Below are 16,886 nucleotides of genomic sequence, written 5' to 3'. Positions count from 1 at the left end.
GCTCAGCATTATTAGTGATTACAAGTTTTACAAAGGAAGAGTAACTGCCTGTTTCAGGTCCAAGAAGCACAATGGGTTCATCCTGGAGCTAATTAAGCAGTGATTCAACCAAATCCCCAGAACTCCCTGGCTGGGTGGCCAGCAGGCGGAGCCTGGCACCAAATGGCGCACTGGCCGCCCGGGGAACGGCTCACCAGGTGCACATGGCGGCCGTCCAGGATCCAGGCATGAGATGCCCCGTCCTGAGACCCACCAGCTGCCGGGAGGCTGCTGGAGGTTTAAATTCCCAGGCCCAAGGTCGCGCCTCTCCCAAATCCCATTCACTGCCCAATAAAGGCGGCGGGTAGGTCCCGGACCTGCCCAGTTCCAGAGGCCTCCCCCCTTGGTCTACTCACCCCGAAGGAAGCAGCCCCCAGGAACCCAGCAGGCCTGGGGAACGGCTCACCAGGTGCACATGGCGGCGGTCTGGGATCCAGGCATGAGAAGCCCCGTCCTGAGACCCACCCGCTTCTGGGTTGCTAATCAGTCTTGAAGTCTCCTAATGACAGTTACGTTTCCTTTGAAGGTAAGCAAGGATTCTGAGAAATGGTAGTTTGGAGGAGAGGGACTAGATGATCTTTATGGGTAAGACTAAGATCCCAGCCTCCCTTGAGTCCTGTGTAGAACTTGTTGTTACCGAACAATGCTGACCGCCGTACACTGGTTCATGCTAACACTAAGTCTGGGGGCTTGTCTAGCAGGACCATATCCTAGTACCTGACATAATGATGGATCAGGACACGGGTCACATCAGGCAGGGGCATGACATTAACACAGGAGAGAGTCATTTCCAGGGGTAGATTATGGGGGGATTTGTGGGCCAAACCCTGTGGAAGTATTGCTCCCACTGGTTAGCTCAAGAGTTGGGGTAGTGATGGACTAAGCTAGGTGTGATAAAGGAGCCTGCCATCACCCATGGGTAGAGGAACCGACAATAGTCTAGGCAGGCTAAGGCAGCAACACTGAATGTGCATCCTAAAACAGGCTTTGGGGTGGGCTGGACTGCAGCTGGAAGGGGGCGGACCAGGGCAGGGCTGAGCAAACCTAATTAACTATGTATAGATTAAAAAAAAAAAAAAGCAAAGAAGTAGATGAGGATTTGCATAGGTGTTTGTTAGTAGTTTCTTGTATTGAGACCTCTGGAAGAGATGGCAGTTCTCGGTATTGTGTGTTATGGTGCTGATGGTTAAATTTGCAGAGTGTGACTGAAATTTGTGTTTAGAACTTATTTCTATATTTCAGGTTTGTATTTCCTTATGATTATGGGTTTTTAATAGTTATAGGAAGACAAGGTTTCTCAAATTGAGGCCTATACCTCATTAGAAGTATATATAACCCCTCTTGCATTGAATCAGAATTATTGAAAATGGAGCCCAAATCGTTTCACTTTTAGGTTTCTCAGGTGGTTTAAAGACTGAGTCCTCTAAAGTCCTAATGGTTAGTTAGTTTTATTAAAATTACACGTGGTGCATTTCTACCATCAGCCTGTTGAATATTAGATGAGGTTCTTAATGTTTGGGGGTTAGTTTCCTGAGAGGGTAAAATTGACTGTGTGTTGAAAGACTACTTCTGGGCCTTGCGTGATAGCCTAGTGGCAAATGTCCTTGCCTTGCATGAGCTAGAATCCCATATGGGCCCCAGTTCTTCTAATTCTGGCCACCCCGCTTCCCATCCAGCTCCCTCCTGTGGCCTGGGAAAGCTGTAGAGGAGGGTCCAAAGTCTTGGGACTCTGCACCTGCTTGGGAGACCTGGAAGAAGCTCTTGGCTCCAGGTTTTGGATCCGTGCAGTTCTGGCTGTTCTGGCTACTTGGGGAGTGAATCAGTGGATGGAAAATCCTCTCTGTCTCTCCTCCTCTCTGTATATTTCACTTTCCAATAGAAATAAAATAAACCTTAAAAAAAATTAAGACTGCAGTTCCTATTCTGTAGAGAAATAGCTATATATAAGGTTTTATAGTGATTATATGGGAGTTTGCTTTACATTCCAGAATTGATTTAAGAAGTAATACTTTTGTTACCCTGTGTTGAAACACTGATAAATGCTTTTTTGGGGGGGGGCACCAAAATAAGAATTTTAATTGCAATTTTGTATCAACTTTTTGAAATACCATCTGTATTTTTGGCCCATAGAAGGGAGGGTAGAGGAAACAAATGGAAAGCAGTAAGCTTTGTGGATCAAAGTGAGAAACTGCGGCTTTGTGGGCTGGAAGCACTCAAGCCACAGGCCTGCTTCAATAGCCTTACTCAGCCTGACAGCAGCAGTAATTTGTGTCTTGATATGTTTTTGTATGTTCATAAATATTATGAAAGAAGCATTTTAACTTATATTAAATTTTAGTAAAATTTATTTTAAAGCCTTTTCAGTTGTCTGTGTAAAAGGAATTGAGTGAGGTGTTTTATATTTTAGGTTAAAAATCTGTAAGAGCCTGATTTTAGAATTCACCAGCTCCTCAGAAGTTTGGCGAACTATGGTATGTTTACTTTTTTGTTTTGTTTTGTTTTTGTTTGTTAAGAATTCATATTGCATGAATATTTAAATGTCACGGTTAGAATAATGACACATGCGTTCAGCAAATTTGGACGCTTGCTGTTTTTAAAGCATTGTGCTAGGTGCTGAGTTAACTACACAGGTAGGCCATATGAAAGACCCACAGGGGTGCATAAAAAATTTAATAAAGTAAAAGAGATTAGTGCGTTCTATGAGAAGTAAAAATACTATTTATGATAAGGTTGAGGGGACAGGCTTGGCTGTCGGGCTGTGAAAATCAGTAAGAGCTTCTATTTGTGATCTCATTGCCAGGCATTGTTAAGATGTTAGTTTGTTCATCTTCATAATAATTCTTAACAGTGTTTTAGTTCTACCAACAGGGAAACTGAGGTTCAGAGAGGTTAAGTAACTTGCCCAAGATTTCCCAGCTACTAAGTGACCAAACATGGGACGTGAATCCTTGGTTTGTAGTCTGTGCTCTGTTAAGCACTGGGCATCATAGAAGAGGTGACTCAGTTGAAAGATACTTTATCTTCCTTGCTTTTATAAATTGAGAAGTTGGGGTCATTCAGATCTTCCAGATAGATATAACGCTGGTAGGCTGGTAGTTTAATGAAAATTTAAGTAGGAACTACATCTTTACTTCATTGTCCATGTTGGGAATGCTGTCGCTTTTTTCCTGTGTGACTTCAGTAATACTTAGCCTCTTAATAAGACATATCATTATGGCAGTCAAATTAAGTTATAAGGATACTTCAAAAATTAGTGGAAAAATTAAATGAAAGGTAAGTTTTGCTGCCAAAGTTTATGAAATCCATGCATATTTTTTTTCCCCAATACATGTTTTTCATGGACTTTTTGAAGACTCACCTCATCCGCTTATATGCTTGGATGCCAAAGTATTTTGTGCCAACTTAATCTTACCTTTTAATTTTATGTTTCATCAACTTTTTTTTTTACATAATCTAATCCTTTATGGGGATTGTAAGTCTTAGTTTTTGGAATTTGTTGAAATTACATATACTCAGACAACCCTTCATCCTTATTTGGAATTAAAGCCCCGTGTTTATAGCTGTGTGAGTACAGAAGCAGCGTGTATCAGCATTTTGCTAAGGGTTGTTGAATACCTGGGTGTTTTTTATTAGATTCTGAGTCCATGCTGGTAATCACCCTCTATGTTTGCTGCTGTTAATTTTCACGTTAATTACAAAGGATCATTTCTGTAATTTCCTCATCCTTCAGTTCGATCCTCAGCTTGGGCATGAATATGCAGGTCAGTAGGGAATTACAAGAGGAAAAGCTAGTTGTATGAAATTATCTCTTGGTTACCAGGTTATATTAAGTGTATGTTTATCAGAATCTATAGTATTTTTAAGGATATCTGCTAAATTTGAACAATGACAATTAGGAAAAACAAAAAAACAGGATTAAAAGATAGTTGGTTGAGAGGGGAGGATATGGCTTCATATTTTATCATATTCTTTCATGAAATTGAACCTAATGAGCTTATGATTGGGAGGGACCAGAGCATATTTTCATGCAGTGTCAAGGAGTTTTGGCTTATGCTTTGTGATTCTGCTTAAATGTGGAATAGTATCACTTGTTTACATTTTTGGTGACATGCATTTTCTCCATATGTGTAAGAACCTTGCCAATCAGTGTCCTAAATTTTTGTTCACTTTATTTACTTAAATAGTGAGTTTATATAATGAAACTAAACCAAACCGAAAACTTGGCCTACTATATTCAACCCTCTGTGTTCAGTGTATTAGGTTAACGTCCTAGCTTCAGGAGTAATTCTAAAATCTTGGGCAAGTCAATTAATCACTCTGAAGCTGCTTAATTTTTCAGAATTTTTACATGCACTCTGCCTGTATTAGAAAGTAGTCATTTGGTTCAAGGTAACTAATGACCAAAGTGCTCTGTGAACTCGTAGCCTATGCAAAAGAACAAGGGATTTCAGAAATACTTGAGACCAGAAATGTTACTTTTCTGAATTGTTTACATATTGAATACTCGTATTGGCCTGAACAACTCTGTAATTTGAAAATCCAAAATGCTCTCAAATCTGAGCTCTCAGAAAACTGAATTTAGGAGAATTTTGGATTTTCAGGTTAGGGATAACCCACTGGAAAATAGTCCTCTGAAGTATTAATAATTCTGATCCATTTTTTAAAGTTTCAAATTCTTTTTGGACAGTGAATTGGGTTTATATGCTAAAGTGTTCTAACTAAAGATTTGTTTAATTTATTAGAGTTACTAAGCCTACGCTCAGATCAAGTTAGCAGCTAGACTGGTGTGCCAACCTGTTTTTAATCAGTGACTCAAAGCTGTGATCACCCTGATGTCACCGAATGGCCACAGCTTGTAAAAGGTAATTTTGAATGTTATTTTAGAAGCTTTACAGATTTATTTATTTTTATTGGAAAGGCAGATTTACAGGGAGAAGGAGAGACAGAGACAAAGATCTTCCGTCCCCTGGTTCACTTCCCAAATGGCTGCAGTGGCCAGAGCAGAGTTGATCCGAAGCCAGGAGCCAGAACTTTTTTCCAGTTATCCCATGTGGGTGCAGGGGCCCAAGCCTTTGTTCCATCCTCTCCTGCTTCCCCAGGCCACAACTGGGGAGCTGGATGAAAAGTGGATCATCTGGGACGGGAATCAGAAGCTGTATGGGATCCCGGCACATGCAAGGCAAAGATTTAGCCGTTGAAACATCACACAGGACCCATTTTAGAATCTTTAAAAGGCTGTCATTGTAAAGTGAAATACAGGAACACTACCAAGAATAGTGGACATGAGTTGATTCATTTCTCTTTTTTCTCATTCAAAATATCAGCAGCCGCCACTAATGACTTATCTCTATGGATAAACAGAAAAGCATTTCTCAAATACAAGTTGTTACATTTACGTGGTGGTTGATTTAATTACGCATTTGTCTAGAAATTTATTTAGCTTTAATTGGCATACTTTTTTCTCCTAAAGAGTTATAGTGAAGGCAGAAAGAGTGGCTTGCAGGAGGGAGAAGCTACAATTAGCATTGTCGAAGTGAACCGCTGTTTGCTAGTTAGCTAACGCTGCTGTGTTCAGATTAGCTAGTATTTTGTAATCAATCTTCTATGCAAGTCAAGATTTTATGCTGAGAGTTTTTTAGATCTGTTTGTGATACAACTGATTGTAGTTTTAAAATCTTGATTTGTTATATTTTAGGATATTAATATTTTCTAAATTTGGTACAGTTATACATACTCCCCACATCTAAGGATAATGAGTAAATTAACTTAAAGGAGTGGGAGTAGAGCTCAGGAACTGTTAATATATTGTGTGTTGGGGGGACTTTAAAAATTCATGTCATGATAAAAGCTTGTGGAGATTTAAAAGTTAAAATTGAACTTTCAGAGCAGAATATCTGGAAATTTATTCAGAAATGAACCATAATACTATAGGAAAAATGTTTCTCTTTTGTGCATATGTACTTTTCTGTTGATTTAAAAACTTTGCAGTTTGTATAGAAACTAACCTGTTTCTACAAGAATAGATATGTTTTAGGGGAATAATTTTTCCAATCCTGCCTTTGATTGTTCTAGACTGGATCATTTTAGACTCTTAAGTTTCACTTACAAATGGTTTTTAATAGCTCAGTTTAATGTATTTAGGTATTAAATAATCAGCAGATTTACAGCAGTAGCATTGTGGTATTAGTGTTCACAGCAGTTTAGGGAACTGATTGGGAAAATAGATGTAGTTCCCATTTGATGGTGTACTCCCTCTTTTCCTGTTTCAGAATCGTAGAACTTGGCAGCAGTTGTGCGTTGTACTTCTGAGGCTTGGATTTGTTTGCATTTTTGCTGTGTCTTTCCTTTTTCTTAGTAGTATTTTTATTTTCTTATTAAGCCATGTCCCCCTTTTTTTGTCCTGTTTCCGAGTTAATTTTGAAAGGTTTGCCACCTTCATATTTGAAAAATTCTAACCTGCCTCTTCACTGAGAGCCAGCAGGTTTATTTTTTGTTTTGCAAGCCAGCTCTGCCTCTTTTACAGTATGACATCTTATGCCGGAGGGTTGCACTTTCAAAAATGAGTCAGCTGGAACTTGGGGTTATCATTAGTTTTTAGCTCTTTGGTTTGGGAGATAGAAGTTTGGAAGCAGTTTTGGTGCATTTACTCACAGGCTGGTGGACAGCAGGAGTGTCACAGAAGTGACCTGCTTGCTCCCTGGGGGAGGGTGGAGTGTATTTTTGCATTTGTGTCACTTTCAAGTCACTATCACTTCCATCATGCCCAATTTTTAATTCTTAAATTTTTTTTTTCTGTGAAATTTAACTATACTACAAAGAAGACTTAAGGTAAATAATGTTTCTGCTGGTGGAGTTTGTGTTTGTGTCCTCTCCTCCTCTCCCCCACCCTTTTTGATATTTGTGTTCTTGGACTATGGATGGATTGTAGTGAGTGTGATTTTGAAAGCCTAATGAAGTGGTTTTTTAGTTGCTAAAAAATTTAGGTAACATCTTAATCACTTGTTTTAAAATTTGTCTGCTGAGAGTTTTTTTCCCCCTTTAAGTTGGATATTTAAAGTCTGGCAGATTCACAGATCAAGTCCTTATAGTGCCAATTTGAAAAATCCAGGTTTAAATAACATAGTTTGAGTTTATATTCAAACTTTGAAGTATTAAAATCGATATTTTGCTTTATTTTGTTTCATTAAAAGATTTATTTTTATTTGAAAGTCATAGGAAGAGGGAGGAAGACAGAGAAATGGAGATATTGAGAGATCTACCACCTGCTGATTTCACTCCACAAGTGCCACAATTGCCAGAGTTGGCAACTGAAGCCTGGAGGTTCTCCCAGGTCTTTGATGTGGGTAGTAACAGCCCAGACACTTGGACCATCTTCTGCTGCCTTTTCCATGCCATTAGCTGGGTAGCTGGATGGAAAGTGGGGAAGCTGGGCACAAACTGGCATCCATTTGTGCTGTGGGCATTGCATGCTATGGCTTTAACGGCTACATCACAATGCCAGCCCCTGTTGGTTTGCTTTACAACAGTGGTTGGCAAATGCTGTTTATGAAAATGAATAAGATAATTAATAGAGTATTAGAATTTTTAAAACAACTTATTAATAATTAATAAGGAAATGGTTTGTATCTCTCAGTGAAAGGGAAATCCGCCTTAGTGTATTGAGATTTTTCAGTATTTCTGTATAGAATAGTAGCAGTATTCAATAACACAACCATTTAAAACTGAATTCACAGCAGCTTTAACCTCGATAGTCTAGATGAGACATTTCAGGCAGGTACTAGTACATCCTATTCATTCGTGTTTAGAGAACTGATTTCATTGTAAAACTAATCATCATTAGAGTGGTACACCTCATTTAATTCAAAATTCATGCAAGTTATTAGATTTTAGTTTGAGGTATCTAGAGTGGAAATGAGAAAGTTTTTTGTTAATGACCAAGTAGTATTTTTGGTTTTATGGGCCATGTGTTCTCTGCCATAAATACTCTGGCTTTTTAAGAGTGAAATCAACCCTAGATAATATTTAGTGGAGTTGAAGTGTTCGCTTTCTAGTGAAACTGCATTTGTAAGACAAGCTTCTTTCCAAGCTTTGGCTTGTCAACCTAAGCAGTGGTTTGTTGACCGTTATGGATATTATTTTGTTAGTGTGGATAACGAATGCTTATCAAACAAAAGCCGCACATTTGTTTATTTTTATTATAGATATTTGCTATTTATGACTTAAACTGGTTTGTGTGTTGGTATCTAGTTGCCAGTTTTTACAGTTTCCTTGTAAGTCTGGCTCTTTCACTGTATTGTATGGCAAGCTGATCCTACCACTTCTTTTCCTCTTGTTGAAATCTTTAAATTACTGGATTTAGTGCTTAAATTTTGTCGTTCAGTGTTTTTCCAAGTTACGTGTGTATTCCTTATTAGAAAATGGAATTTTATTTCACTAACTTTTCTTCAATTGCATTTTACAGATCACCAGGAGAAGCTCAGTCTGACGACATTGAAACTAGCCGAATGTAAGTATTGACTTAATTGAATTACCCGAGGCAGCTTTGAATTGTCATATATTGCTCGAAAATAATTTGTGGTTACAAATAATTTGAGGGTAGATTTGGACATTGGAACGTTATCTGATTTTTCTTCTACCCAAACTTCTGACCTTATTACAAAGTTACTGATTTCTACAATTATAAGATTACATTCTCTTGAATTCCTTTGCCTTTTTGTGGTATGGAGGAATAAAGATTGAGAAAATTTAATAACTTATGTGTAAGGCATAGGTGTTATGTTTTGGGTATAAAGATGCATAAGAATTAGTTCTTGTGTTATAGAATTTATAGTATTCTCAGATGGAAATATGAAGAAACAATTTCATTGATTGACATACAATAGTAAGCCAGGTGTACTGTGGACATATTTCTGAGCTGAGTAGTAGATAAAGCAGCATGATCAATGTAGACATTGGGCATGGAGGAATTTAGGTCATACACCAAGGATGAGAAGATAAGACTTGCTAGAAAAAACTGTCATTGCGTGGTATCTGAAGTATCCTGTTCCTTACAGATACAAAGTCATAGAAAATTCACTCAGTGGTAGTGATGCTATTAGACATGGATTTTTAGTGGTTCTGGCAGTGGATAAACATTATTAAAGAGAAACATGGTTCTTGGGGTGACCAGACCCTTCAGTAGTTCGGTTAGTGAGATTTTTAACAAGAATGACAATAAAATATCAATTTCAAAATAAATTTTTCTAGCTTAAGACAAATATTTACGAAGTAAAATGAAAGATAATTGTACGATTTGACCTTGAATAAGATTTCCACCTGAAATCAAATGTTAGTTGATATGTGATGTTAAATGTGTTTCTGCATGAAAATGAAAAAATCAGAATTTTCTTGATTGAAAATAGTAGGGAGTCATTTCTCATGCTGATAATATTGTGAATCTCTTAAGAACTATAAATATGTTTTAAATATGTGACTTATTTTCCAACTAACTGTTAAAAAGTTGTAAGATATATGTAACATTATCTTCATTTTAGATGTACATTTTAATTATTATTAAAAGTATATTAATATTGTGCAACCATCACTACAGCAACTCCTACAGTTCATTTTGCAAAATATATTTAAGCTTGTACAATTGAATGAAATAATTTCCACTTGCTTCTCTGTTCATCATTTACTTTCTGTGTATAATTTTGACTAGTGAGTACTTATAAGCAAGTGTAATCATATACCTTTTATCTTTTGGTAATTGAGTTATTTTATTTAACAAAACATGAAGTTTCACCCATGTTGTTAGCATATGTCAAAATTCCCTTTTAGAAAGACTGATTATAATCCATTTTATCACACCATGTATATATTCATCTCATTGAATGCTTAGGTTGCCATCATATTTTAATAATTATGGGTAATATATACTGTGAACATAGTTGAACTTAGAAGACCCTGTTTTCAGTTGTTGTAGATGTATACCTAAATGGTATACATATGATAGATTATGTATACCATAGGATAAATGGTTTTTAATTTTGTAGTTTTCCAATTGGCTGTACGTTTCACATTCCTACCCAGGGTGCACAGGGGTTCCAATTTTCCTGCCTTTGTTAACATTTATAGTGTTTGTTTTGCTATGTTTTGTTTTTAGATAATAGCCATCCTAATGGAATTGAGTTGGTAGCTCATTGTAGATTAGTGGCTGTGACTTTTTATGAAATACGCTTTAGTTATATTTTGTGGGATACTATAACTAGTATGTAGTTAAGGTACTTGAGATTATTGAAAACTTAGGAGGTTACTGAGGGGCATGAGTGAGGTGGCGTATCAGACATTGTTGAAAGTTTTATGCCATTAAGGTTCAGATTAAATTAGAAGCCTTACCAAACCTACATTTGAAACAATATCCTCGAATAGCCAGGACATTAACATATTTCAGGGTTGAGTGTTAGCAGAATTGATGGGGTAGAACCACACTAGTAGTGTGGTATGGGATGTTAGCATTGAAATAAATCTATATATTTTTAATGATAGCAGTGGTCGGAAATATTGTGGTGCCAGTTTAATGAAAAAACCTGGTTTCTTAAGATTTAGATGTTAGCAAGGTCATAGGATAGGTTTTTGTGGTACTTGTTTCTTTGCAGAAATATTACTTTGAAAAACTTACACAAAAATCACAAAAAGGAAAGGGATCAGGTCAGAGATCATAGGTTCCAGGTGTGGAACAGCTGAGCAAGGACATTAAAGAGGGTAGGGAGGGCAGTTTTACATGCCTCACACCTCTCTCAACCCTTCATAGCAATGTGTAGGGATGGATAATCTCTTTTCGGGAAAAATGCATTAACTGTTAGTTTTACTTCAGACATCAACAGCGGTCCTTTTCTAGTCAAGTTGAGGGACAGAGAAGTGTGCAACACCCAATTCTTGTGCCGCTTTGGCTCTCAGTTGCATTCTAAAGTTTTGGACTGCAGCCTACTGCTAAGCCAGTCTCTACATCCTTCCCCTCCAGATTGGACCCTAGGTTGTTTGTTAGGTCTCCAAGTCTCAGTCAATTTAGTAAACTTCAGTTGTGGATCATTCCCCTTAGGCTTTTAGGACCGGCCTCTCTAGCTTTAGGATGCATGCCATAGTATTGCACTGATCATGAGACAAGTTATATTTCAAACTTCTAAGCTGATTTTCCTGGTTCTAGCCTGCATACTTGCCTCATCACCAGTAGACTTGAAACTGTGGCCTCAGTTTCTTGTGAACCCACAGTGCAATGCATCCCAGAAGACCCTGTGCCAAACCTGCCTCCACACACCAAGGTTCCTATAACTCCCTTGCAGATTAGCTCTTGAATCTAGCCTTGCCTTCTCAGGTGAAAGCCACATTCTAGCATCTGACTGATTCCTATAGGTTCAGATGCCCATCCTGTTCTAGCGCCACATCGGCTCCTATGGACTCAGGCTTCAAGCCTGGCTGCATGGACACAGATTCCAGGTCCATGTTTCTTGATCCAGTCAGTCAGTAGGCACTGTAGCACACTCAATGCGTTTAGGCTTTGGGTAAAAGCCTGCACACTTATTTCAGACCAATGTACCCATGGATTTGAGGAGCAATATTGCTTTTGCTCACCTGTGGTCTAACAGCAATTTTTGCAGGCTGACTGGTGAAGAACTTTTCCAAAGTCAGCCTGCAAACAGTGGAATTCAAGGCTCCACTTACTCAAATGAACAGGAACTGAATCACCAGGTATCAACCATAGGAAATGACAAATTGTGATCTGCCTAATAAAAAAATCAGAGAACTGTTTTGAATACACTTAATGATGTTGAACCAACTACAGAGGAACCACTCAAGGAAAACAGTAGACTACTAAATTTTAGTCAGAAGTTTGAACATATTAAAGAAAGGTTCCAAATTCCAAAGCTGAAAAATACGTTGAAAGCAACACTGCAGGCAAGGATATCAGCAGTGGCAGTGATCGAAGCAGAGGAATCCAAACTTGGCTTATTTGAAAATATATACTTAGGGATTGTAAAAGAGAACCAGGAAGAAGTGGAGGAAGCTTACAGGCTTTAGGGAGCAACATCAGAATGATAAAAAGAACAAGAGTTGAAGAATTACAGCGAAAGAGGACACCAAACTTTTTTGAGAAAAATGGTGGGGCAGGAACCAGATCCATTGAGATTCACCATAAATATGATAAACCTTCAGAAATCAGAAGGGTCTGAGAGCAGAGGAGATGTTTCAGTAAGCGGACTGCTCAGTGTAAACCTTACGCATCTGAAGAGGGTGGGATGATACACTAAACCTGTTGAAGCAGCAAACTACCAGACAATAGTTCACCCAGCAAAGCTGTACTCTAGAAATGAAGGGTTAAAGAAAAACTGCTACAAAATTAAAGTGGAGGGCATTTATCACCTCCAAACCTATTGCAAGGAATGCTAATGGAAGTTTTTCAGGCTGAAAGAAGCCAAAATTGGACTATTAAAAGGGGTGTTATTCCACATTAATTGAAACTGGAACTTTCTGATTAAGTTTTTTCCCCCCCATATGTAGCTACCATCTCTTATGGGAATTATAACGATTAAATGACAGTACATATGAATCTCAAAATGTTGTCGATTGTATGCTCACACTGTTTAACATTTCAGTTGTGTCACTACTTTGCCCTATTGCCTGCTTCTGGTTTTGACCACTTTTGCTCCGCAATTTAGTAAATGCAAGTATTGAAAAGAAAGCTTGATCACTTACCTGCTTTAATGCCTTTGGTGACTAACTGCATCATTTCTTACCTATTGAATTGTGGTTTTTATAAAGTTATTGGCAAGGTAGAAGTGTTATGCTTATGGTTAGGTCATTAGTTTTTATTAAATTACTTACCTATGAGGTAAAATCAAAATTCTCTGTTCCAGGCTATGAGGTCTTCAGTGATCTAGCGTCTCTCTGCCTTTCCATTTCATATTTCTTTAATTTTTATTTTAAGTTTCAAGCTCTTAAACCGCCTGTAGATGTCCCAAAATACCATCTTCTCTGTGTGATTCATCTGCCATATTGTTATATCTATGCTGTCATCCTTGAGATAGAAACATCATCTCACTTAAAGGAGATAGAAACATCATCTCCTTTAAGCATTAACTTTCTTGAGGAGCTGATGTGACATAGCTTGAGGAGCTGGAATTGCACCAGAGTCTCAAGCAGAGTTTGATCAGCGTGTAGAAAATAGTTTCAAGTGTCTAATGGCAGATCCTTGGGGAGTACAGATAATTCTAGATTTGGAAGAGAATTCTGAAAATGACCAGTGAGAAATGAGAAGACCGGGAAATAGTGTCTTCAGAGTCCAAAGTTAGATATTTCCATAAAGTCTTCATGCCAAGCTCTGGAAAATCAGCTAGTTAAAAGTGGTTCACTTTTAGTGAACCTCTCCTTTTAGTGCTTAAATATTTCACTTTCTGGAGATAAAAATCAGTTTATTTATCCATTCACTTAGAGAAAGAGACCTTGTTGTTTTTTGCAGATTGGGCAGTTAGGATAAAACTTAATGAACATCTATGTGTAGGTTCATGCATAGACTTAGTTTTTACCTCCCTTGGGTTAATACTGAAGATTGTGATTATTGGGTTTTATAAAAGCAGTTGCATTTAGTTTTGTAAGAAATGGTCAGTCCTGCACCTGTCAATGTGAGAGAGAAAGCTGGGGCTGGGGCAAGCTAGGGCACGGGTATCCTGGGTAACTGTAGACCTCCCTGGGACCCGTTGGACCAGGACAGGGTACCAGCTGTGGCCTCCATACATCAGTATTTCTAGTCAAAGGGAACAGAACCTGTGGGTGTATGGTCTGATCTTGGCGCATACCTTGCATGATTAGATTACCTATGTTGCTGGCCTGTGTAAAGAAGAGAGCAACTTCTCAGAGTAAGAATGAAGATGTGGGAACATAGCCTTTGGCATTGAATGGAAATTCAACAATCTGAGAAAGGGATCCACAGACATTTGTGAACCTGGGATATGCAAGCCCTGTGTCCCTAGTTAACAGAAAGTAACTACAGAAGATATGATTAGTCTGCACTCTTCAGCAGGCCTTAAATTAAAGGGTTTCTCTCTGAGTGGACTTAAATGCCACTACCATTTTTCTTTTTCTTTTCCTTGTTTTTTTTTTTTGTTTGTTTGTTTTTTTTGTTGAGTTTCACCAGCACTGATGTCAAAATTCAGAAAACTGACATCAGATGCTGGTGAGGATGTAAACCAATAGGTCTGATTGTTACAGTCATTTTGGGAAATAGAGGTCAGTCTCTCTGCTTTAAAAAAATAGTTTTTTTGTTAAATTGGAAAAGCAGAGTTAGAAGAGAGAGAGAGAAATTCTATCTGTTGTTTCACTCCTAGAATGGCCACTGACCTGGAGCCAGGAGTTCCTTCAAGACTCCTCTGTGAGTGCAGGGACCCAAGGATTCAGGCCACCCTCCACTGTTTCCCAGGCTGCCCGTAGGGAGCTGGATTAGATGTGGGCATAAAGTGGAACCCAAATGGGGTGCCAGTGCCACAGGCAGAGGCTTAAGGTGCTGTACCACTGTGGTGGCCTCTCTATGCTTTTGAAATAAACTTTTAAAAGGTTCAACGTTTTATGTAAGAAAATTTGAAATACTTGTTTAGTTTTTTTTTCATAGTGTGCATTTCCATGAGCCTTTTGAAGGATCCCCCCTCAGATGCAGGATTTTCAGAATTTCTTTACGTTGATAACTTAATCAAATTTCCACCAACTTTTTGATATATAACCTATAGGATATGTTTTGACACTGAAACATGTAAATGTATAGTGATTAGACTGAGGTTATCAACATGTGTTCATTGTTTCTTGGGATTGGGAACTTTTATAATCTTACAGTAGCTACTTTGAGGCATATAAGTACTTCTTGTCAACCATGGTTACTTGTGATATGAAACATTAAAAGGTACTTTTTCTCCTCAATTGCACCCATTAACCATCCTGTTTTATATTCCTTTTTCCTCCGTCTTATCATTTTATGATGATGTGTTTGTCTTTCTGTGCTGCAGATTTTTGCCTAACTTAATGTCTGTACATTTTCCTGCAAATATGATTTATGGCTAAATCATACTCCATCTTGCATATACACATTTTCTGAATCTGTCTCTTGTATGTTGGCTATTGTGAATGCTACAGTAATAAATGTGACTGTGAAGGCATCTTTTTGAAAGAATGGCCTTATTTCCTTTAATGTAGTTGCTATAGTGAGTGGGATTGCTGCATTTTTTTTCTTTTTCTTTTTATGATTTATTTATTTTAAAGGCAGAGTGATAGTATGAGGGGTGGAAGGAGGTGTTTCATGCATTGGTTTACTCCCTGGACAGTCACAAAAGCCGTATCGCAGCCAGGAAGTTTGAACTCTGTCAGGTCTCCCTTTTGGGTGGCAGGGCTGCAAGTGTTTGGGTCATGCTTCACTGCTTCCTCGAGCACATTAGCAGGAAGTTGGATTGTCTTGTAGATTTCATGAAGCAAATCCAAACTTGACTCATTTAGTATAATTTTAGCTATAGTTTTCACGGAAGCCCCTATTTATATCGATATTTATTCACCTGGTTCTAATTTTTTTTAAAAAAGGTTTATTTTTGTTGCAAAGTCAGATGTACAGAGAGGAGGAGAGACAGAGAAGTTCCTCCATCCAATGAATCATTCCCCAAGTGACCGCAACAGCTGGAGCTGAGCCGATCTGAAGCCAGGAGCCAGGAACTTCTTCCAGGTCTCCCACACAGGTGCAGGGTCTCAAGGCATTAGGTTGTCCTCAATTGCTTTTCCAGGCCCCAGTCAGAGAGCTGGATGGGAAGTGGGGCTGCCAGGATTGGAGCAGTTGCCTAAATGGGATCCCGGTGCGTTTAAGGCGAGGTCTTTAGCTGGTAGGCTACTGCACTGGGCCCGGTTTTTTACTTCTTTATGAATCACTCTGGTTAGGTGATAAGTTAAAGGAGTTTATCCATTCCCTTTTTTATATACATTTTTAAAAGATTTATTTATTTTTTTTTTTAATTGCAAAGATAGATATTCAGAGAGGGGAGACAGAGAAGAAGATACTCCATCCAGTGATTCACTCCCCAAGTGGCCGCAACTGCCGGTGCTGTGCCATTCTGAAGCCAGGAGCCAGGAGCTTCTTCCAGGTCTCCCACGCAGGTGCAGGATCCAAGGCTTTGGGCCGTCCTTGACTGCCTTCCCAGGCTACAAGCAGGGAGCTGGATGGGAAGTGGAGCTGCCGGGATTAGAACCAGTGCCCATATGGGATCCTGGCGCGTGCAAGGCAAGGACTTTAACCACTACACTATTACACCTGGCCCTATCCATTTCTTTCAGCTTTTCCAATTTGTTGGTACAGTCCATAGTCCCTAATGAGTTTTATAATTTTTGTGGGATCAGTTATAATGACTGTGTTTTCATCTCTGATTTTCAAGTATTCTTTCATTTCTTAGTCTTGCTAATGTTTATCATTTTTGTTTTCTTTTAAGTAACTTTTGACCAATTTTGTGTTTTTTTTTTTTAATTTTCAATTTTGTTGAATTCTGATCTGATCTTGGTTGTTTGTCTTAATTTGTTAGGTTTGTTAATGTTTTTCTAGTTTAGTGAGCTGTAGTTTTGATTTGTTTGAGGCCTTTCTATTTGTTTGATGTAGGGCCTGTGACCTTTGTCCTTGGTACTGCCTTTGCTGTGTCACTTATGTTTTGGTTTACTTTGTTTTAAGAAGATTTTCTTTTGATTTTCTTGTTTGACTCATTGCTCATTCACAACCTTGTTTAATTTTCACATATTTGTACAGTATTTCAGTTGAATTTTAGTGTGTTTTTTTTTCTGTTTAAAGCAGTGCCCTA

General features: G+C 38.3%; 1 protein-coding gene across 16 annotated transcripts in view; it reads left to right on the top strand.

Moving 5' to 3' along the window:
- Positions 1-16,886, top strand: part of UBE3A (ubiquitin protein ligase E3A) — a 90,780-nt gene that overhangs the window by 32,126 nt on the left and 41,768 nt on the right. For 9 of the 16 annotated variants that reach the window (XM_040968804.1, XM_040968789.1, XM_040968795.1 and 6 more), the window contains 3 exons: positions 2,447-2,510; positions 4,782-4,901; positions 8,501-8,545. In XM_040968804.1, coding sequence (XP_040824738.1) covers positions 4,882-4,901; positions 8,501-8,545 — 65 coding nt within the window. In that variant the 5' untranslated portion in view covers positions 2,447-2,510; positions 4,782-4,881. Of the gene's footprint in view, positions 1-2,446; positions 2,511-4,781; positions 4,902-6,857; positions 6,868-8,500; positions 8,546-16,886 lie in introns of all 16 variants that reach the window. The other 7 variants (XM_040968801.1, XM_040968800.1, XM_040968799.1 and 4 more) reach the window with 4 other exon arrangements.

The sequence above is a fragment of the Ochotona curzoniae genome, unplaced genomic scaffold, assembly GCF_017591425.1.
Source record: "Ochotona curzoniae isolate NIBS_2020 unplaced genomic scaffold, NIBS_Ocur_1.0 scaffold_4701, whole genome shotgun sequence".
Taxonomy (NCBI): domain Eukaryota; kingdom Metazoa; phylum Chordata; class Mammalia; order Lagomorpha; family Ochotonidae; genus Ochotona; species Ochotona curzoniae.
This window is presented reverse-complemented; position numbering and strand designations above follow the sequence as displayed.